This window comes from Balaenoptera acutorostrata, chromosome 19 (genome assembly GCF_949987535.1).
Source record: "Balaenoptera acutorostrata chromosome 19, mBalAcu1.1, whole genome shotgun sequence".
NCBI lineage: Eukaryota > Metazoa > Chordata > Mammalia > Artiodactyla > Balaenopteridae > Balaenoptera > Balaenoptera acutorostrata.
The window spans coordinates 58,982,046-59,002,145 of NC_080082.1; the positions used below are offsets into that span (position 1 = coordinate 58,982,046).

Sequence of the window (20,100 nt, forward strand, 5' to 3'; positions counted from 1 at the left end):
TAGCCGTCCCTGCCAAGGTGCCAGATGCACCTGAGTGTGCCACCTTGGATGTTCCAGCCCAGTTGGGCCCTAAGATGACTCCAGCTTCAGTTGACATTATATGGTGCTGAAGAACTGCCTCACTGAGCCCAGTCAATCCATGGAATTGTGAACAATCACAGACAGTAATTAAGACTCTAAATTTTGGGGCGGTTTGTTATTCAACAATAATAAACCCAAACAGGGATCTCCCTTTGCCTCAAAGGCCCAGTTCCCTTTGCCTCAAGGTGGGAAAGACTCTACAACTTAATTTATCCTCCAGAGCTCCCCATGGGATCAGGCTGGTGTTGGGACTTCACCTGAAATCACATTCTAGCTAGTCTTCTTCCCCATCGCTGTCCTGTTTCATCTATTGCTTCATTGGTTTCTCCTGGGAGCATTTCTTTCCTAAATCATGGATACACAGATCTTGTCTCAGACTCTGCTTCCGAGGGAATCTGACCTCAGATATGACACATCTGATTTTTCTCATCGCCAATCAGAAGCCAAGGGTCTGACAGACTATTCTCTCTCCCTACTCTTCCCTGTCCCTCTCCTGCATCCAAAAAGCATAGACCACCTTCCAGACTCCCCAGCAACAGGCATCCATCTAGTCAGTGGGATGGGGGGATGAAAGTGGGAACAAAAACATCCATGAGGTCTCTGAGGGAAGCAGCAAGCAGCTTGTTTTGCCCTGGTCAGCAGCAAATGAAACCTCTTTGCCCCCAACCACACAACCATGGAGGGGATCATATGGAGGTCAGGCAGAAGTCAGGAGGTGGGCATGTCAGCAGCAGTGCAGGGGCCAGGTGGGGATGAGAGTTGTCTCTGATTTTGTGGCTGTGGTGGGAGGGACTCTGCTGGTTGTTCCAACCCCTCCCTCAGGGAGTCTGTCTCTGTGGCCTCTCCATCCCCCCCCAGTTCACAGTCCCTGGAAACCCCAAATCCATCACCATGGATCCTCCAGCAGGTCCCACAGCCTGGTGCCACTGGAATCAGATAAGTCAGCAGAGAAAATGCTGGGGGCTGGGGGGCCACAGCCCAGTGGGGGACCCCCACTCAGAGCCTCCAGCCAATCCAAGGAGTCGGTGGGGCCCCTGGGAGAGGGGGACGGGGAGTTCGTGGGGGATGGGAGCGAGGAAGAGAAGACAGATGAGAGGCCTTCAGAGTCCGGGGAGGGGGACAGCAAGTCGAAGGAGCCGGGGAAGTCCAGGGGGATGGGGGGCAGCATGTCTGTAGGGGAAGGAATGAAGTGTGAGCTTAGGAAGGCAGGGATCCGGACGCCAGCTCCCTATTCGTCCTTTCCAGGAGTCTAGGTCCCCAGCCCACTCCTCCCTAGGACTCAGGAGTCCAGACACCAACCTATTCCTCCCGCGAACCCAGAAGCCCAGAACCTCGGCCCCCTTTTCCCCCAAATCTAGGAGTTCGGCTCTTACCCTCAGGCTCCACCTGATCCTCCAGGATGTCACTGATGCCCCGGTTCGGAAGCAACTGCGGACGGGCAGAACTGGCGTGAACCTGGGACTCCAGCCCGATCCTGACTGAGACCCTAGGCCCGCTCCCTCTCACCTGCGCTCTGCGGATCGCTTCCTGCAGCTCCTCCTCCAGTGTCAGGGCTGTCGAGGCTGGTGCTGAGGAAGGGATCGGCACTGGAGCTGGAGCCTGAGCCGTCGATGCAGCCGGAGCCGGAGCAGGAGCCAGAGCCGTCACAAGGGTTTCCGCGGCACGTGGAGGGGGCAGCGAGTGAGATGTTGGACTCGGCTTGAACTAGAACGGCGAAGAGGGCGAGTTCCTATAAGCCGTGCCCACTGGGGGCAACCCCATCCACTCGCTACCTGTGGCTCCACCTCCTGGTCCCGGCCGGGGCCTTCACTCATCCATCCCTCCCTTCGGCCTCGCCCCCTATTCTTTCATTGGCTTCCCTTCCCTTAAGATCCTCCCCCTTTGCTCTTAACCGCGCCCCACACACTTTATTGGCTATTCTTTTCTCGACTTCCCGCCCCGTCCCGCTTTGTCTTCTCCTCATTGGTCCACGCGCGTAGTCCCGCTCTCACCGAGCCCGGCCTCCCAGCGGCTCCCAAAGCCTTGCGCCTGAAGCGAGGCCAGGGAGCACCCGCCGGACCGTCCTCGCGCCGCGGCTTCGGCCGCTCGCGGGGCGGGGCGCCGCCGCGCATGCGCTCCAGGAGCATCGACTTGGTCCCAGACACCGGGAGGCCCCGCAGGCGCAGCTGCTGCCGGAGCTCTGAGACCTAGGGAGGGAGGCGGAGAGAGGCCGTGCTAGGCGGGATCCGGGGCGCAGGTTGGGGGGGGTGGTGCGGTCGGAGCTGGACATTTGGAAACCGAGAGAGGAGGTACTGGGGACCCTAGGTCCTGGGTCTCCAATGGAGCAGAGGCTGCAGGGTTAGACTTCTGGGTCCCCACTGAACGAGAGGGCCAGCCTGGGAAGCTGCTCCCCAAACTCACCGTCAGCTCCTCCAGTTTGAGAGTCTGAAGTTCCAGCTTGTGTGGAGAGGGCGAGGGGCTGGGGAGTCCTGGTGGGGAGGGAGTGAGGGGACTGGGCTTCATCCTGGCGAGAGTTGTGAGGGGAAAACAGGTTAGAAGGCGCAGAGAGAAAAGGCATTCTGGAGTCCTCAAAGACAGGGGCTCATGAAGATGCAGGAAAGCAAGGGACCTGAGTTCTGAAGCTCCGAGAGAACAAACAGGAGGCTAGTTCCGGTGCCTGAGAGAAGAGGAACTGGGGCAGGGGTGGGGGTGGGGAGGAGGTGGCTCAGACTCTCGGATATGAGGTCAGGATTTCTGGAAACTGAAGGAAGAGGGGCCGGGGATTTGGACTCTTGAGTCCTGGGGGAGGAGGGATCGGGGGGCCTGAACTTCCCAGAGAACAAAAACAGGGGTCATACCTAGGAGGTGGCTGCTGTGAGTTTGTCCATTCCCATGGAGGTGGTCCAGGGGGACCCAAGGCCGGCCCTTCAGCCTGGGGGTCTGCCCTGGACCCTTGTCTCGGCTCTGGGGGCATGTACTGGTGGTATGTCAAGTGCTCCTTGGGCTTGGGCTCCCTCCAATGTTGGGAGATCTTGGGAGACTCCTGAAAAAGCAGGTATGATGTCAAACGCTTCTGCTCCTTTCCCACTTTCCTGCCCCAGAGCCCCATGAAAAGTACGGGGTCGGCTTGTCCCCATCAGAGAGGAGCAAAATGGGCAGCAGTAAGGAGGACCAAGGCTAGACTCTCAGGGGGACTTTCCCTTCACTCTGGTCGAGACTCACCTTCTTCAGGGACCGCCAAGGGTAGTGTTTTGGCTCAGGGAGAAGGACCCCAGGGCTGAAGAGGAAAGGCGCTGGGCTCAAGGGTGAGGCTGGGGCCGGAGCCAGAGCCGGGTCTGCGGCTGAGATCCATGGATCTGGATCCGAGAATGCAGAGGCAGCAAAGGACCCTGAGAGGCCTGCAGGGAGCACGCCAGGCAGGGAGAAACAAGGCTGCATGGGAAGGAGGACCCTGGAGGCCCCAGCCCCCGGGTGCAAGAGGACAGAGCCAGGGAGTGAAACCCAAGTGTTGGGAGCTGGTTGCCTGGACTCCTGGATCGAAGGGCAGAAGTGCTAGGGACCCAGACCTTTACATTCTCAAGAAAGGCAGGAATCTCATCCTCAGTCACCAAGGGGTGTGGTAGCTGAGGATCGCAGATTTCTGGGGTTTTGCTGGGACAGGGGTGGGACCAGCACTCCTGGTTCTTGGGGAGAGAGAGAAGCTGAAAGCCACATCCTGAGATTTGTATGTGTGCCAAGCGTGGGGTGTGGGATGCCTGTCTTCTCCAGAGAAACAGGATCTGGATTCATGCATTTCATTGGAGTGGGAAAAGCCCAAGAGCAGGAAGAAAAGCTCCTAGGGGTGGGGCAGCCAGGGATCTGTACTCCTGGGTCCTGGGGAAGGGCAGGATGGGATGGCAATGTACCCTGGGGCATAGGGACTGAGGCTCGGGGACCAAAGCAAGATGTGTGGCAGCTGCACTCCAGGGTGCCCCAAGGGAGTGGGGCCGCCATCCCCTCCCTTTCAGGGCCCACACTTACTCGTGTCCTGATAGCGTCTGTGGATCCGAAGCTGGAGGACTGTGGAGGGAGGTGGGAGGAGAAAGGCGGGAAGGGAGTGTCCAAGAGCCTGGCCTGGCAGGCGAGTGTGAGCTGCAGTTGTTGGCGGGACACGTGTGCCCAGCCCCCTTACACACCCCTTGCAGGCGGGTGGGCGGGCAGCCTGCTCCCTTCCCGGGCCTCCTGCTTGTTCCCTGCCAGCACAGCGCCGAAGGCCAGAGCCGTTCTGGGGCCAGGAGCCAGCCAGCGGTGCAGGCAGGAGGCAGCCCTGCCCCCAGCTCCTCCACCTGCCCACTTCGTCAGCCGATGACCACCCCATCCTCCGCCCAATCACCATCTTAGCGTTTGTACCTCGCCCCCTTTTATCCCCACACCCCGTTTTGCACACGCCCACTCCCTTCTGCACTACCTCTGGGCCTCCCCTCAGTCACCTCCTTTGCACACCCACCTTCAAACACGCATTTCCCTGGGCTCTATTTTTGCATCTACAGCACTTTTGTGCACTGGTACCCTTTGCCACGCTTCATCCTAGGCTCACTGTCTCGGCACACACCCAGCCACGTTAACGCATTCAGAATTTGGCCCCCAGTTGTGGAGCAAGGATCTCTCTTTGCACATTTCTTTGTACACGTGCACTCTTGCACACTCCTTGCTCTTTGGTTACTGGTGTCTTCGCACCCACCCAACCACAGAAGCAGACTCATTTGCACACTCAAGTACGCTCTGTCTACTCAGGACTTGACCTCCAGGTGTACCCACTTGCACACTTCTCACCTGTGCTGGGACCTGAAATGCAACCTTTGACGCTTTCAAGGCTTGAGAGCTCATTGTCCCCTTGCCCACAGTTCCACACTGGGCGCTCCTCCGATTTGCACAGGTGTCAATTTAAGCCCCTGTTCCTTTGCAGTACCTGGTCCTCTGCACACCCACCCCTAGCCGCCCATTCCCCACTATTCACGTGAGCATTGCACCAGCCATTTGCACACTCACTGTCAACCACAACTCCACCCCTTTGCTGGGGCCTCCTTTACATAAATAATCTCTTGCACAGAAAACACATGCCTTTGGCATGTGTCACCACCCCCCCTCCCATGTCACCCCGCCGTGCAGACTCCCAGACTTAGAGTATATTCCCAGGACTGGGAGGATCCCTTCCCTACGTGCACAGAGAGAAGACTCTCACCAGATCGGAACTTGGAGCGAATGATTTGGGAGCGCTGGGAGGAAGCCGCCAGGGTCATTGCCAAGGCTGGGATGGGGACCTGGACTGGGAGGGAGAGCAGGGCCCCCACAGGAGGCAGGGTCAGAATGGAGGTCAGGAGGCGTCCCTTGCATGTGAACGCAGCAGGGAAAGGGCCTGAGGAACTTAGAGATGGGAGCGGCCTTGGGCCATAACTTCTGGATCCTGGGGGAGGAGGGGGCTGGGAGCCCGGACTCCTGGGTGTGAGGGAGGACGCGCTGAGGGCCCCAACTCCTGGAGTCTGGGGGAGGAAGGACCTCAGATCTGGGACTCCTGGGTCCTAAGAAGGAGGGCACTGGTGGCCTGGACCCCGGGTCTATGAAAGGAGAGTGAGGAAAAGGGGGTGAAGGGAAGGAACTCAATACTCTTAAGGGGCCTAGAATCCAACAGCCTTGATCAAGAGAAGGGGACCCGATAGGTCCCTGGGGAATGGAAGGGTCTCTGCCACCTGCATTTGAGAAGGGCGTGGGTGGGTGTCACCCACCACGGTCTGTGGGGAGGGGACTAGGCTCAGAGAGGTGACAGAAGAGTTAAGGCGGGTTCCCCTCCCACCCCCCACCCCAGGGGCTTCTCACCAGGTGGGCTCGGCTCAGCTGTGCTCTGGAGCGGGTTGAGTCCCGCAGTCAAGGCTGGAGGCGGCGGGCTCCGCCCTACCAGCCTGGGACCGCCTCTTACCCCCCTTTTGGGGGCGTGTCGGGAGCGATGGAGAGGGGCGGGGGGGAGACAGGAGCCCCTCCTGGCATCCTGAGAAGGGGCGGGAGCACGGACTGGGAGGGCCTGGGGCGGGGCGGAAGTCGGGGTTCCCGGCTCGCTCCTCCTCCACGTCCTGGGGCTGCGGGGTCGAAAGGGGCAGCGGCGGGCGGACTGACAGAAGCAGGTGCCAGGAGAGGGGCTCAGGGTGAGCAGCAGCGGCAGGTGGTCGTGCCCCGGCCCTATAGGCAGGTGCCACCTGTCGCTTACTTTTTCCCTGACGCAGCAGCCAGAGTCGGATTCAGGGGAGGGAAAAGTTCAAACTGGAGCCCCGAACTCCTGGGTCTGAGGGAGGAGGGGGCTGGAGACCTGAATTCCTGCGTTTGAAGAAAAAGAGGCAGAGGCTTGGACTCCTGGGCCCGAGGGAGGAGTGGGTTGCTGGCCCACACTTTCGGATGTGAGGGAAGAGGGATTCCAGAACAGGGACAAGAAACGTTGAGGCTCATCAGTGTGCCCGACAGGCAGAAAGGTCCAGAAGGGGCTTGGGAACCCAGACTCCTGGGTCTGAGGGAGGAGGTTGGAGGATGGGCTATGGGAGGTCGAAGGGAGCGCTGGCTATTTCCCACTGGCAGGACTGAGGGCCTGATCTTTGGCAGAACAAGTTTAGGGCTCTGTTCTGAGATGCGTGGGAGGCCACAGTGCTCCTGGATTGGATTACATGCAAGAGGGCAAGCTGAGGCCGTGGCTATAAATATCACGGAGGATTCGGCAGGAGCCCAATGCTCCAGGCAAAGGCCCTGATGCCTTATTCCACAGAAAATCATCACTACCGCTCCCGAGTCTTAACAATAGAGGCATTGCCAATACCACAGATACCTTTATTGCTCCTGGCACTCAAATTCCCAAACCCATCTTCCCACGGTCCCATCCTCTACTACCCCCAAACTCAAACTCCCAGCATTCCACGCGGGGAAAAACTACAACTCCCAGAAAGCTCTGCGCTCAAACAGACTCTAGAGAAGCCGATGAATTTTCAAGGTTCGCGCGCTCGTTTGCTATTGGTTTTCAAGGAGGCGTGGCCACGGGAGGTCCGTGGCGGTGATTGGCCGGCAGTTCCTGCTGCTCAAGATCCCAGAGGAGACGGCGGAGCCTGCGCAGTTCACGGTGCAGGGCGTCGTCCGTCACAGGACCGGTGAGGCTGAGGCGCGAGCTGCCCAAGGGCAGGATGAGGGGAGGATGGGAGGAGAAGCTTTCGAAGATGTCCCCTATGAGACCGAAGAAGTCGGAGTTAAATTCTGAAAATGGGCGTGAGGCAGCAGTGTCGGGGATAGCCGAGACTGCGTCACGCCCGAAGGAAAAAACCCCCGGCAGCTCCTGGAGCAGGGTCCCCTCAAACGCGACTCTTGGGAGTCCCCAAGCATCATGGGAGCTGTAGTTCAGACTATGAAAGGCCACCGTTGCCTGGGAAACGGGCGATGTAGTTGGGTGCTTGGGTCCATTAGGAAGGAAGGAGGAAGGACTGGGAACTTCGTTGTACAGATTCGTTAGAGTGGAGGGGCCTGGAACTCGGCCTCCTAGGTGAGGAAGGTAGTTTGTGGGGGGAAAGAGGCTGGGGACCTGAACCGCTGCGAAAAAAATAAGGAGCTGGGGGCTTGAACTCCTGTATCCTGGGGGAGAATCCTGTATCCTGGGATCCAGCACTTAGATCCCGGGGCAGGAGAGGGCTAGGGGTCCAGAATCTTGGACCAGGAGGGAGGAGCTGGGGCTATGGATCCCTAGGTCCTGAGGACAGAAGAAAGCTGACAGCCCCAATGCCTCTGTCCCTATTTCTCCTCACCTGTGTCCACAGCATCTCGCTCTGCAGGGGGAGGATCCCAGGCAGGTGGAGGCCCGCGGCCAGGACCCAGCTGGTAGTGGCTGAGCAGATGGTGGAGCTGAGCAGGGGTCAGTGTGGGGTGGTCGGTTCGTAGGCTGCTCCATGAAGCCTGGTGGGAAGATGAGGTGAAAAACCTACGATTATTATGGGGCAGCTGAGAAATCCTAAGTGGAAGGCCCTCCATAGAGGAGGGCATGGATGTAGTGGGTAGACAGTGATGTCTGTGCAATGTCTTCCAGGTACTGTGAGACATGGTTGTCACCAAAGTGATAGTGGGAAAGGGCATACTCTCAGCTTTAAAAAAGAAAAATGTGATTTGCTTCAGAATACATGAGGAGGTAGGAGTAGGCAGGGGTGGAGAAGAAACAAAATTGACCATTAGTTTATGTTACTGTGTGCATAGGTGTTCATTATTCTACTGTGGCTACTTTTTGTAACCGTTTGAAAATTTCGGTACCTAACCTAGATCTAGGCAACAGAATCATCACTGTGGTTAAAACAAGAGACTCAACCCAGATTGCCTGGGTTCAAAAGTCCCAGGCTACTCATTGCCTTCTCGCAAACCCTGTGCCTCAGTTTCCTCACCTGTAAATTGGGGGAGAACAGGAACTGCCTAACAGGGTTGTTAGGACGATTTAATATGGCAAGATTGTAAAGTACACAGAACTCTGACTGGTGCTTGTTAAATGCTCTGTAAAAGTTTGATAAATAAAAGTAAATAAATGAAATCAAGTGACCTAGCCTGCCTGATTCTCAGTTTCTTTGTCTGAACCAAATTGTCAATTAATAACCTACTTCACGAGGCTTAGTCAGCATTCAGTGAGAAGGGCTAAACACAGTATCTGGCATGTAGTTTACGTTCAATGAATGTTTTAAATGCCACATTCCTTGGTCCCATACCAGACTTCCTGAATCAGCATGTCTGAAGGAGGGGACCCTGGAAACTATTATTAATAAGTCCAACTGGGATTCAGATGCAGCCAAACTTGGACATTTATGTGGCTGGCTTCCTTCTAGCTGCTGATGCATCACCCATGGTGTCTGAACTGGGACTGGGGATAACATGGAGTCCAGGGGGAGATCCAAGGGTAAGCTGAATACAGAGGACGGATGAGTGGGATTGGAGACTCAGAGGTCAGGGGTCAGGAGTCACCTTGAGCAGGGAGGTGCGAGGCACACAGAGCAGGTTCACAGCTATGGAGAGTTTCCGGAAGAACTCAGTGGCAATGTCTCCCAGCCCAGCCCCCTGCAGCCAGTCCAAGACAAGGTCCAGGTTGGTTCGGATTTGGACAGCTCGGGACCATTGATAGAAAGGTCGGCCTTGACCTGTGGGGGAAGAGTGTGAGAAGCAATGGGTGCACGCACTCTGCCCTCCTGCCTCCCAGACCTTTCCTATTCTTCAGCTTGGGATCTGGAGCTTGCTCTCCAGAGTCCCTAAAGATGAGGCCTGAGCCTCTGATGTGTCTTAACTGATGCAGGTCTCAGTGGCTCCTGTCTCTGCTTCCCGGCCCCTTTCCAGACACACCCTCACCTCGTTCCATCAGCGAGTTGAGAAGGGATGCATTGGAGAAGAAGAACAAGTAGCCGAAAGTCTGAGACACAAGGTCCGGGTGCAGCTCGCACTGGCTGGTCAGTTCCAGGGCAGCTTGAAATACGCCCAGGGTAGGTCTCAACCCTGGAGGCATGGCCCCCAGCTCGGCTCCAGGCCCTGGCAGCTCTGCCCCAGCTGTGAAAGGGTTACTATCCAGGAGAGCAGGCAGCGTTGAATACAGAGTCTGAGGAGACACAGAGGTGCAAACAAGGGGTTGGACTACAACTCCCTGGAAGCTTCAGGGTAGTAGAGCATGAAGGTACTGGGGAGCTCCACCAAAGGCTTCTGGGAATTGTAGTCCATTCTACCTTCAACACCCTAAAGGTCTCCATGAGCAAAATCCTACTTTCCAGATAGGTTCCTAGCATTCATCAGGCCTGGGATACCTCAAGTTTAAGAAAGGCTTTCCAGAAGTGTCTTGGGTATTTTAAGACCACCTCTGATGTAGTTCTCAACAGAGACAGCTCAAGGAGGACAAAGGACATTGAAAAAAGAGGCTCCCTTCAATCAAAGAATTATTTATCCAGAATTCCCGAAGGAAAGGAAAAGAATGGAGAGTCAGGAAGTGGGAGTGGGGTGGCAGTTAGCCAGTGGAAAGTGAGATCAGGCCAAGGACAGGAAATGAGGTCAGAGCCAAAGAAGAAATAAAACCACACTTGGCAGGGATGTACAGGAAGTGAAGCCTGGGAGGAAAGGGCTTCACAAATCAAGGCTGCTCAAGGAACACAGAGACTACCTGTCCCAAAATATCCCCTTTCATTCTACAGATAAGGAATGAGGCCCAACATAAGACAGAAACCCTGAGAATTCCAAGAAGCAATATTAAGTTCAAGAGTGGTGGTGGTGAGACTTCCCTGGTGGTGCAGTGGATAAGACTCCATGCTCCCAGTGCAGGCGGCCTGGGTTCAATCCCTGGTCAGGGAACTAGATCCCACATGTATGCTGCAACTAAGAGTTTGCATGCCAAAACTAAGGAGCCCACCTGCCGCAACTAAGGCCCAGCGCAACCAAATAAATAAATATTAAAAAAAAATAAGGGCTTCCCTGGTGGCGCAGTGGTTGAGAATCTGCCTGCCAATGCAGGGAACACGGGTTCGAGCCCTGGTCTGGGAAGACCCCACATGCCGCGGAGCAGCTGGGCCTGTGAGCCACAATTACTGAGCCCGCGCGTCTGGAGCCTGTGCTCCGCAACAAGAGAGGCCGCGATAGTGAGAGGCCCGCGCACCACGATGAAGAGTGGCCCCCGCTTGCTGCAACTGGAGAAAGCCCTCGTACAGAAACGAAGACCCAACACAGCCATAAATAAATAAATAAATAAAATAAAATAAAAAAGAATGGTGGCGGGGGACTGGGGCAGGAAGCAGGCCCTACAGGATGGGCACTCCAGGGAGAAAAAGGTTTGTGGCTCAGAAAAGGGAATGAATTCAAAGCTATAGGAAGTGAGGTCAGCAAACACAGAAAGTGAGGCCTGAATAAAGAGGTTTAATTTAAATGACAGTGCCTAGTATTATTTGATCTATATCTATCTATCTAACTTATCAGTGACTTAAGAGTGGACTTAGAAAACAGGAGCTTGATATAACAGTGATATAACCAGGCAGTGAAGTCAGCCTATCAGGAGGGGATAGTTGCGGAGACAGGAAGAGAAGTCAGGAAGGCAGGAAGTGATGTAAGCTCAAACAGGAAGTGGTATCAGAACAGCAAAGTGCGAGGTGGGGGAGGGCCTGGGACATGGGAAGTGATGTCAGAGAAGCAGGAAATGTTGCTAGGTCAAATAAGAAGTGACACCAGAGCAATGTGATGTAGTTCAAACAGGAAGTGATGCTATGCCAAACAGGAAGCAGGGGTCAAGGCCAACCTTGGTGAGGTAGTAGACAGACTGCTGGAAGGTACACATGATGACCTCATCCAGGAGGGCCATAGCCTCGTCACACAATTCCAAGTCATTGCAGAGCTGTGGGTCTGAGGACAGGCATAGGAGTGAGAGGGAGAACCAGAGGCTGCCAGACAGAAGCCCAGGTCCCCAGGTGAAGGGAACGGCAGGAGGCTTGGACAAGCATGGGCCTGGGTCAGAGCTCACCCTCCTGGTCGGCCTCCTTCTCCATCTCTAGCACCTTCTCCTGCACAAAGCTCAGCAGCTCCGTGGTGTTGGCCATCCATAGCATGAGTGGCCGCAACTCCACAGACACAGCCTCAGGGGTCAAGGGCACCTCAGGAACCCCCTCAGGGTGGCTGGGAAAAGGGGAAGGGACTTGTAATCCTTGCCCAATTCCCCCCCCAAAATGTCCAAACCCCGAGATCTGGGTCTAACTGGGGTCAGAGTCCAACCCTCATTTCACAACTAGAAAAGTTGAGTCCCAAAGAAGCTTGCACTAAAACATGCATGGAAATGTGAACATAGAACTGGCTGCGAATCCTGACCCCTACATCACTCTAGACCCTTCTCCCCAGAGTTTCTCTTACTTTTCTGGCTGACGGTCTCCAATTTCCTTAATCTTTTCCTGTGGAACAGTAAGATCAGAATTAAGGTGAGGTGGATGAGGAAGAGAGGCCTCTGAGTTAATGCCCTGATTTTTCCTTTTTGACAAGAGACTCTCCCCAATTTTCAAATGGACTCTGATCCTCAAGCTTCAGAATAGTCAATCCTCTTCTTACAGTTTAAAACACACACCCCTATGATTAAGAGTGGTCTGTCTCCCTTTAGGTCTACTTCTGCTCAAATGGAGTTTCCCCCTATTCAAAAACAACCTCCTAAACCTTTCCTCTAACTAGGCCCCAGCTCAATAGGATGGAACTTTCCCCGCCTCCCCCCCCCCCCAACTCTGAATGGCTTCTCCCTGGCAGATCCATCTGCTGGTCCGGTGGGTTTGTTCTCACTCGCCTCCAAGAATGGTCTCGCCCACTACGGCTCCAACCTTCAGGGATCTCTTCCCCTACCCCATCTCCCAGGATGGTTTCTTCCAATATCCCTCGGCTGCAAAGATAGGTACTACTGTACTGTCTTCTCTTTAAGCACTGTGGATTAATCCACAACTCCCAGCATCCCTTGGGGCCCCTTGCTTAATAGCCCAAGCCCCGTCCTGCGGTATACTGGGAGATGTAGTTTTGTCCTACCCAACTACGAAACTAAGGTTGGAGGTGGCGAGAGGAGGCTCGGGAAAGGACTTGGGGCGCAGATGGGACTGGACGCAGGTTGGCAGTGCTCACCCAGACAGCCTCCTTGATGAGACGGGCCAGGCGGCCCAGCAGGCGCGGCAGGTGGCCCAGCTCCAGCTCCCGAGCTGAATGCTGCACACACAGCGCCAGCAGCGTGGCGGGCCCCAGGGGCGGCAGGTCCCCGGCGCCGGCGGCCGCGGCACGCACGATCTCACCCAGCAGCGCCTCTTCCTCGCGCGGCCGAAAGCGCAGCACGGGCTCGCGGCCGTCCAGGTAGGCCGCCAGTGCCTCACCGCGCTCCTGCAGGCCACGGCCACACAGGCGGCAAGAGAAAGCCCAGCCGGGGCCCGGCGGTGTGGCCCCGGGGCGTGCGGGCAGCCACGGAGGCCTCGCCGGCCCCGCGCCCCCAGCGCGGGGGTCCTTGTACATGAACAGGAAGTGCTCACCAAGCCCCAGCAGGTCGCCCGGATGCAGCTCGGTCTCCCGCAGCAGCAGGCACCCATTGTGCGTGACCGGGGCTCCCCGGGATGGGCGCACCATAGCTGGGGGCTCAGGACCTGCGCGCACTGTGCAGTGACGCGGCAGGATGTCCGGGGCGTTGAGAAAGGTGTCTACATACGGGGCTGGGGACCCACCGCGGGCCGAGGAGTTCCCACCCCGGCCGAACACGTGCTGCTCCCGCGTCATCACATACACCACGAAGTCCTGGAGGGAAAGTGAAGATGCACTAAAGGACACCACTCCACGAGGACTGGATGCTTCTGAGGAAATCCCTTACCCACAATTGACCAGGTCCCTTGAATGAGCACTTCCAAGCAGATCTCCTGGGATCCCAAAGGACTCACCAATTACCTCCGACCTCCCATGAGTGGGCTCTTCAAAGGCACTTCCTATGGTGAACTGTCCCATAACATCCATCCTGAAGACTGGATACGAGGAAACCCCTTTCTTGACATGGGCTCTACCATTTCCCTCCCTCAAAGAATGGATGCTTCCCGGGAGATCTTTTTCCAATGGATTCTCCCATCTTCTCACCTCCTCTGAATGGACTCCTTCAAGGCAATCCCTTCCTACAGTGGATTCTCCCATAACATCCAGCCCAAAGAATGGGTGCTTCCAAGGACACCACATCTCCATTACTAAAATGGACTGTTCCACTACCCTCACCCTCTAAGAATGGACCTTCCCAAGGAAACCTTCTTTCTCCTAGGAACTCTCCCATTTCCCTACCCCAGTCCCCACTTGCCCATCATTCCACACCTGTGATGGCGGCTTTCAAAGACATTTCCCTTCCCCTTCCAATAATAGTTTCTCTCAATATTCCCAAAGCAAGGATACCTTTAAAGAGACTTCCCCTTTGAACAAAGGTTTCTTCCATTATCTCTACCCCATGAATGTACACTTCCAAGGAGACCCACTTTCTATAATGGACTCTCATTTTTTCCCACCCCATGAATTTACTTCCAAGGAGCTGTGATTCTACAATGGACTCGCCTATTCCCCCCACTCCCAGGATGGAGGATTCCAAAGACACTCTCCCTCCCATCAATGGATGCTCTCAATATTCCCATCCCCAAAAAGGACATCTCCAAGGAGATCTCCATACAGTGGCACTTCTAGTAACCCCATCTCATAAACAGATGTTTTCAAGGAGACCCTCTTCTTATAATGGAGCGTCCCATTTCATCCACCAAATGAAGAGGTGCATTCCAGAAGGCCCCTTCCTAAAAATGACTCTCCCATCTGCATCCTATAAAAATGGAAGCACTCTGTCTGACCCCCTTCCTAAAGAAGACACTTCTGTTCCCCATTCATGTCTGAGAAAACAGCCATCCTGATATCCATAAATCCCCTCCCTACACTGAACTCTCTCCCACTACCTCCACCCCATGAATGCACATTTCTAAATTTCCTTACTACAATGTATTGGTTCATTTGCCTCTTGAGAAATATGGATCTTTCCATATTTCTGATCACCTTCTGAAGGTAGAATCTCCTATTTTTCATCCCTGTCTGGAGGAATGGAATGATCAAGAATACCCGAACCCCCTTTTTACAATGGGCTCTCCTGTTCCCTAACCCAAGAAGGGATTCTTCCATTGCACCTCACATGAACTCTCACAGACACCCATGAATAGATGAATGCAAACAAATTCCTCTCTACAAGAGATTAAACTCTTACTCCTGTTCCCAAGGAATGGACACTTCCAATGAAGCCTCTTACAAAGAAATTTCTCATGAATCCCATCTGAAAGAATGGATATTTCCAATGTTTCCCTCTCTTCCCATAACGTACTTTCTTATATTCCCAGAATAGATCCTTCCAACTTGACCACCATTCCAAAATAGAGCCTCCTATTCACCAACCTTGTCTGGAGGAATGGGCTGTTGTAATACACACAAACCCCTTCCTACAATGAATTTGCCCTGTCCTGTTGCCCAAACAAGGAAGCATGAATTCCTCCAATGCAAGTTCTTTGAATAGTTTTAACCTCTCACCCATATACACAGCCAAGTGACCTAACCCAGTTGGATCCCTCTCTGAGAGTAAAAATGGAACTGTTCAGTAAACTCCACCACCTTCTAGAGTGGGCTTTCCCATTGATCCCAGCTGTACCTGTTGAACTTGGCTGTACCACTGTTACCCAAAGGTGGACAAAACCATAAGAATGATTCTCCTAATTATCACACACACACACACACACACACACACACACACGAATATTTCCAATAATACATTACATTTCTTTAATGAAATAACTTACCACTGGCCCCCAACCACTAATCTTTTCTTTCTCTTGCTCCCCAACACTCAAACAAGTTCTCCTATTGCCACTGATAAATGTAAAATAGAAGTATCACTACCACCTGCCCCCATCAACAATGCTCACAATCGTTCCAAAGTAAACCATCAACTTTAAAAAATGATTTAGGGACTTCCCTGGTGGTCCAGTGGTAAAGAATCTGCCTTCCAATGCAGGGGACTCGGGTTCGATCCCTGGTCGGGGAACTAAGACCCCACATGCCACGGGGCAACTAAGCCCGCGTGCTGCAAAGTACGGAGCCCGCGCGACACAACTAGAGAGAAGCCCTTGCACCGCAACGAAGAGTCCGCACCCGCAACAAAAGATCTCGCATGCCGCAACTAAGACACGAGGCCGCCAAAAATAAAAATTAATTAATTAATTAATTAAATATTTTTTTAAAAATGATTCAATCCACTTCTCCTAAGACAACATAGGCTTACCCCGAACAAGATTCCAGGCATCAATCAAATTATCTCCCTCCCCAGAAGATACTCTTCCATTACTCTCCCTCAAGAAAGAGAGGCCTCCAAGAAGACCTTTCTAAAATAGGCTCTCCCAGGAGTTACCTGGTGGACTAGTGGTTAGAATTCCGGGCTTTCACTGCTGTGGCCCGGGTTCAATCCCTGGTCGGGGAACTGAGATACCGCAAGTTGCGCAGCGCGGGAAAATAAAATAAAATATAAAATAAAGTGGGCTCTCCCATTCTCCCTGGAGGAAGACACTGCTTTCTCCCAACTTTGAAAGAAACGAATCATCGCCTACTTGTCCCTCCAGTGAAATCCTTCTCCGACATCTATCTCCACCACTTCCATTCTCTTCTCTGACATATCTGAGACTAACGCGACCCACGGGATTCTGGGAGTTGTAGTTTTGCCGCCCATTCAACCGAAGGGTGGGGCATAGGTCTCTCTCGTTAGGAGAGGTTGCGCTTACCTGGGCGTCCTGGTAGCCCTGCAGCAGCAGGAAGTAGGGGCGGTTGCTGGGGGCCTGGATGAGGCACTGGGTCAATTGATCGAAGTCGCCGGGGTCTACAGGTCCGATTTGGGCATCGGCTGCCCCTGGGGCCATGCTAAGTGCCTGCTGCCTGCGCTCCTGCTGCCGCCGCCTCCGACCCTGCAGACTGAGCTCCGATACGCTGCGCCGCAAGGACAGGTTTTCCGAGCGCTCCTTGCCCCCGGACCCAGCCGAGGGCCCTGACCCCGACCCCGGGCCAGGACTGGCCAGAGCCGCCCCACCTGACGCCGCGCGGGAGCGGTTCTTCTGTGGCCGCCACGAGGGGGCGCCCGTGCCTGCCGAGAGAGATGGAGAAAGATGAGACGGAGACTGGAAAGACACCTAGAGAGAGCCAGACTCGGAGAGCTAGAGATTCTAAAGAGACAATTGGCTGCAAAGAGGTGAGGCCGCTTCCCACATTTAGGTTTTTGCATATGCTGTTCCCTGTGCCTGGAACACACTTCCTGCTTGACTTCTACCTATCTTGTAATTTCAGCTCATAAATTCATTCATTCTTTCAGTTAATATTTTTTGAGCCCCTACTATGTGCCAGGCACTGTTCTAGGCACTAGAACTGTTCACGAAGAACCGAGAAGATTCTGCCCCAAGGAAAGCAGAAACCACCTTCTCTTGAACACCCTTCCCTGACATTCCAAGTCGAAGCAGAGAAGGGCACCACTGGCACTCTGAACTTTGTCACACACAGCCCTGGCATCTAGTAGGTGCCCAGTGGAAATGAGCTGAATGAGTGAACTGATGTTTTTCGCACTGGGCTGTGTAATCTAGAAGGACGGGAATTGTCAATGTCCCCACTGTATTCCCCCAGGGCCCTAAATAATGTGTGGCCCACAGAAGGTGTTCAGTGAATGCTTTTTGGAAAAAAAAAAAGAAAAGAAAAGAAAAGAAAAAAAAGACAATGATGGTTATAATTGCCATTCTTTATTTAGCAACTACTATATGCCAAGCCCTGTGCTAAAACCCTTTATATGCATTATATCGTTGAATCTTCGCCTAGGATTTTGCTGTGTTTAACCGGCGAAGAAAACCCATGAGTGTAACTGCTACACCACTCTATCTCCCAAAGGGAGACTCGGGAACAGAAGAGCTGTGAGAAGCCTCCCTGAGCAGACACTATCTTTGTGAGCCCGGCCCCACCCCTGCCAGACTGTGCCCCCCGACTTTGTTATTTCATCACAGGCGCACCTCCTGTTCCAGGCCTTCTCAAATACTAGGCCCCCAAGTAGCCTGGTCCTTGGCCAATACAAATACCTCATTTCCCGTGCACCACCCTCAAGCCCCCACTCAGGCTTTGCAGCCAACCCAGCCTAAGGTCACCTGGTCCAAGGCCCACCCTTCTGAAGCTCCGCCCTTTCTTAGGCTCTGATCTAATAGCCCATTTCCTCACCTTCCAAGCGCGTCCCCCTTCTAGCTTCCTTCTACATAGGCCCTGCCCCTCACGAGCCAATTCAGCCTACTACTGAGAGGCCATCTGCCATCAGGACCACCCCCATCAACTCTGCACCTATCCCAAGGGCAAAGTCCTCGGGCCTAGCCCATCTGGCTGACCTAGGTCCTGCTCCACCTTCGCCTTCCCCTAGACCCAGTGCTCTAGGTCCCGCGGACCCCTCCCCCGGCGCCCGCCATCCTGTCCCAACAGTCCCTCAGGCCCCGCCCACACTGGCCCGCCCAAGCCCCGCCCATCCCTCCACAGGCCCCGCCCCCAGAATCCGGCTTCCCACCCCCGCAGCTCACCGTCGCCGTCTGCCGCTCCGAAGGCCTCCTGCTCCAGGCGGCGCGCCTCCTCGCGGCCGCGCAGCTCGAAACGCCGCGCCCAGCCGGGCCGCGCCCGCCACAGCTCCTGCACCAGCAGTGGGCGCTCCGAGTCGCCCAAAACTCGCAGGTGCTCCGCCCGCCACTCGCCGCTGCCCATGGCGCCCGCCGCGGGCCGGCCCAGCGCGTCGCACAGCGCGAAGGCGTCCACGCAGCTGCTCTCGCCGGGGCCGCTGCCGGGGCTGCCGGCCAGACCGTAGCGCTCCAGCGCCTCGGCCACCAGCTCGCGCGCCGTGGAGCGCGCCGTGGCCAGCACGCTCTTGTAGTTGGCGCCCGAAGCCAACCCGGCGCCGAAGATCTTGAGGACCCCCGGGGGCGCCGTGGCGCGGGCGGCCAGTGGCGGCTCGGGGGCCACGCCCGCCGCCAGCTCCGGCAGCTTCTTCTCGCTGGCCCAGCGCTGCGCGGCCCCCGGAGTCCCGGGGGCTCCCGCGCCACCGGACCCCGTGGTCCCCGAGCCCCGAAAGAGCTGAGAGATGCGCTTGGCGCGGCTCCCTGAGGCTCCCCCGGCCGCCTTGACCGCGCCCACTCGCCGCAGCTCCACGTGAGGCGGCGGCGGGGGCAGCGGCTCGCTGCTGCGGCTCCCCGTGTCCGAAGACGAAGACCTGGGAGCCCACCGGCGAGCAGAGACACGGGAGAGAGAACCAGAAGGACATGCAGAGACGGGGGTAGGGGTTAGAGAAAGAGAGAGGTGGGCAGAGACCCAGAGTGGGGGGGGGGCGGGGAGGAACAGAGACCCAGAAAGGGAGGGACAGACACCCAGAGATAGTGGGGGACAAACACCCACAGAAGGGCGAGAGACGCGGGTTGTATAGAGATGGGGGGTGGCGTGGGCAGAGGCCAGAGGCAAAGAGAGAGCGAAGGAGAGAAAATAAATAAATAAAGGCGAGTCCCACAGAAGGAAATTCCAAGAGGTGAGCAGGGAGAGGAGGAAGGTGAACCAAACCGCTACTCCTTCTGTGTCCCTATCCCCGTGTCCACCGGCCTAAGCCCATCTCCAGCCCCAGCACTTCCCTCACCGGGCCCTATATCACTGGGGCCCACTGTCCCCTACCGCCTGCCATCTCACTTGCCCATTCAGGACAGGAACTGAAGCCAACTCTTTCCGGTTCCCTGGCATTACCCAGTGCAGGGACTGGGTCATAAACAGGGACAGATGGGAGGCAGGTGGGGCAGGGGCAGCAACCGTGAGGAGGTGGGCACTCACTTGACAGAGACAGCGCTGGGCCAGCGTCGACCCAGCTTGGCCAGCTGCTTCCTGGGAGAATTGATCCACAGGCCCACCGGGAGATGGAGCTTCCCGAAACGGGGGCTTCCGCCCTCCTTCCGCTCACCAGATAGCATGGCCCTAAGGGAGGGTGGATAAAGCCCCAGATCCTGAGGCCTTGAGAGGTAGGGATGGGGTGAAGGGGGACCTGGACTCCTGAGTCAGAGAGAGGAGGGGTCTGGGACTCAGACTCCAGAATCTGGGTGGAGGAGGGGATGGGAGCCCGGATTGCTGGTTGCTGGGATGGGGGATGGCTGGGGACTGACTCCTGGGTCTGAGGGAGGAGGGTGCTGGACTCCTGGGTCCCCAGCTCTTACCCTGCTTCGGGTCCCGGCAGCACCCGGGGGCCCTGGCTCCGCTTGCCCTGGTTGGTTCCTGACCCCGCTGCTCCTGTTCAGCCTTTGCCTCTGCCCCAGCTCCCAGCACTGGGTGGGGGACAGGAAAAGGCAAGAGGAAACCGGCAGGAAGAGCGGGGAGGGGGCGTCCTGTGAGGGGACCGGGCCTGGGGGAGGAGACCTGGGGAAGGCTGGCCCGGCCCCACTCCTTGATTCTGGA

The 20,100-nt window shown here is 55.8% G+C and overlaps 2 protein-coding genes across 6 annotated transcripts; both read right to left on the minus strand.

Annotated features, from left to right (window-relative positions):
* Nucleotides 1–687: 687 nt before the first annotated feature.
* Nucleotides 688–6,008, minus strand: MAMSTR (MEF2 activating motif and SAP domain containing transcriptional regulator). Of its 4 annotated transcripts, none has more exons than XM_007168240.2 (10): nucleotides 5,914–6,008; nucleotides 5,282–5,365; nucleotides 4,081–4,119; nucleotides 3,283–3,416; nucleotides 2,919–3,103; nucleotides 2,482–2,584; nucleotides 2,073–2,267; nucleotides 1,588–1,785; nucleotides 1,455–1,509; nucleotides 688–1,251 (listed from the first exon to the last, which is right to left on the minus strand). In XM_007168240.2, exons 2-10 carry the CDS (start codon nucleotides 5,337–5,339, stop codon nucleotides 968–970), a joined length of 1,251 nt encoding a protein of 416 aa, XP_007168302.1. In that variant the 5' UTR covers nucleotides 5,340–5,365; nucleotides 5,914–6,008; the 3' UTR covers nucleotides 688–967. The 4 variants fall into 4 exon arrangements, with proteins under 4 accessions (XP_007168302.1, XP_007168301.1, XP_057390849.1 ...); XM_007168239.2 differs by having other exon boundaries at nucleotides 3,283–3,458; XM_057534866.1 differs by having other exon boundaries at nucleotides 4,081–4,173.
* An 877-nt stretch (nucleotides 6,009–6,885) lies between these two features.
* RASIP1 (Ras interacting protein 1) lies at nucleotides 6,886–20,094 on the minus strand. 2 transcript variants are annotated; one of them, XM_057534783.1, is made up of 12 exons: nucleotides 19,863–20,094; nucleotides 19,486–19,626; nucleotides 18,204–18,883; nucleotides 16,392–16,747; nucleotides 12,703–13,356; nucleotides 11,959–11,996; nucleotides 11,576–11,727; nucleotides 11,354–11,457; nucleotides 9,436–9,679; nucleotides 9,058–9,230; nucleotides 7,866–8,013; nucleotides 6,886–7,293 (listed from the first exon to the last, which is right to left on the minus strand). In XM_057534783.1, exons 2-12 carry the CDS (start codon nucleotides 19,620–19,622, stop codon nucleotides 7,094–7,096), a joined length of 2,886 nt encoding a protein of 961 aa, XP_057390766.1. In that variant the 5' UTR covers nucleotides 19,623–19,626; nucleotides 19,863–20,094; the 3' UTR covers nucleotides 6,886–7,093. The 2 variants fall into 2 exon arrangements, with proteins under 2 accessions (XP_057390766.1, XP_057390768.1); XM_057534785.1 differs by lacking the exon at nucleotides 12,703–13,356.
* Nucleotides 20,095–20,100: the final 6 nt, after the last annotated feature.

Bases quoted from the DNA above. Each gene is read 5' to 3' on its own strand.
- RASIP1 (XM_057534783.1), bottom strand. From the start codon at position 19,622: ATGCTATCTGGTGAGCGGAAGGAGGGCGGAAGCCCCCGTTTCGGGAAG. The intron at 11,997-12,702 runs GTGAGCACTGCC...ACTGTTCCACAG, and splicing joins TCATCAAGGAGGCTGTCTGG to GAAAAGATTAAGGAAATTGG. The intron at 9,680-11,353 runs GTTGGCCTTGAC...GTGTCTCCTCAG, and splicing joins CTGTCTACTACCTCACCAAG to ACTCTGTATTCAACGCTGCC.
- MAMSTR (XM_057534865.1), bottom strand. From the start codon at position 5,339: ATGACCCTGGCGGCTTCCTCCCAGCGCTCCCAAATCATTCGCTCCAAG. The intron at 2,268-2,481 runs GTGAGTTTGGGG...CTCCCTCCCTAG, and splicing joins TCAAACTGGAGGAGCTGACG to GTCTCAGAGCTCCGGCAGCA. The intron at 1,786-2,072 runs GTGAGAGCGGGA...TCGCCGTTCTAG, and splicing joins CCGCTGGGAGGCCGGGCTCG to TTCAAGCCGAGTCCAACATC.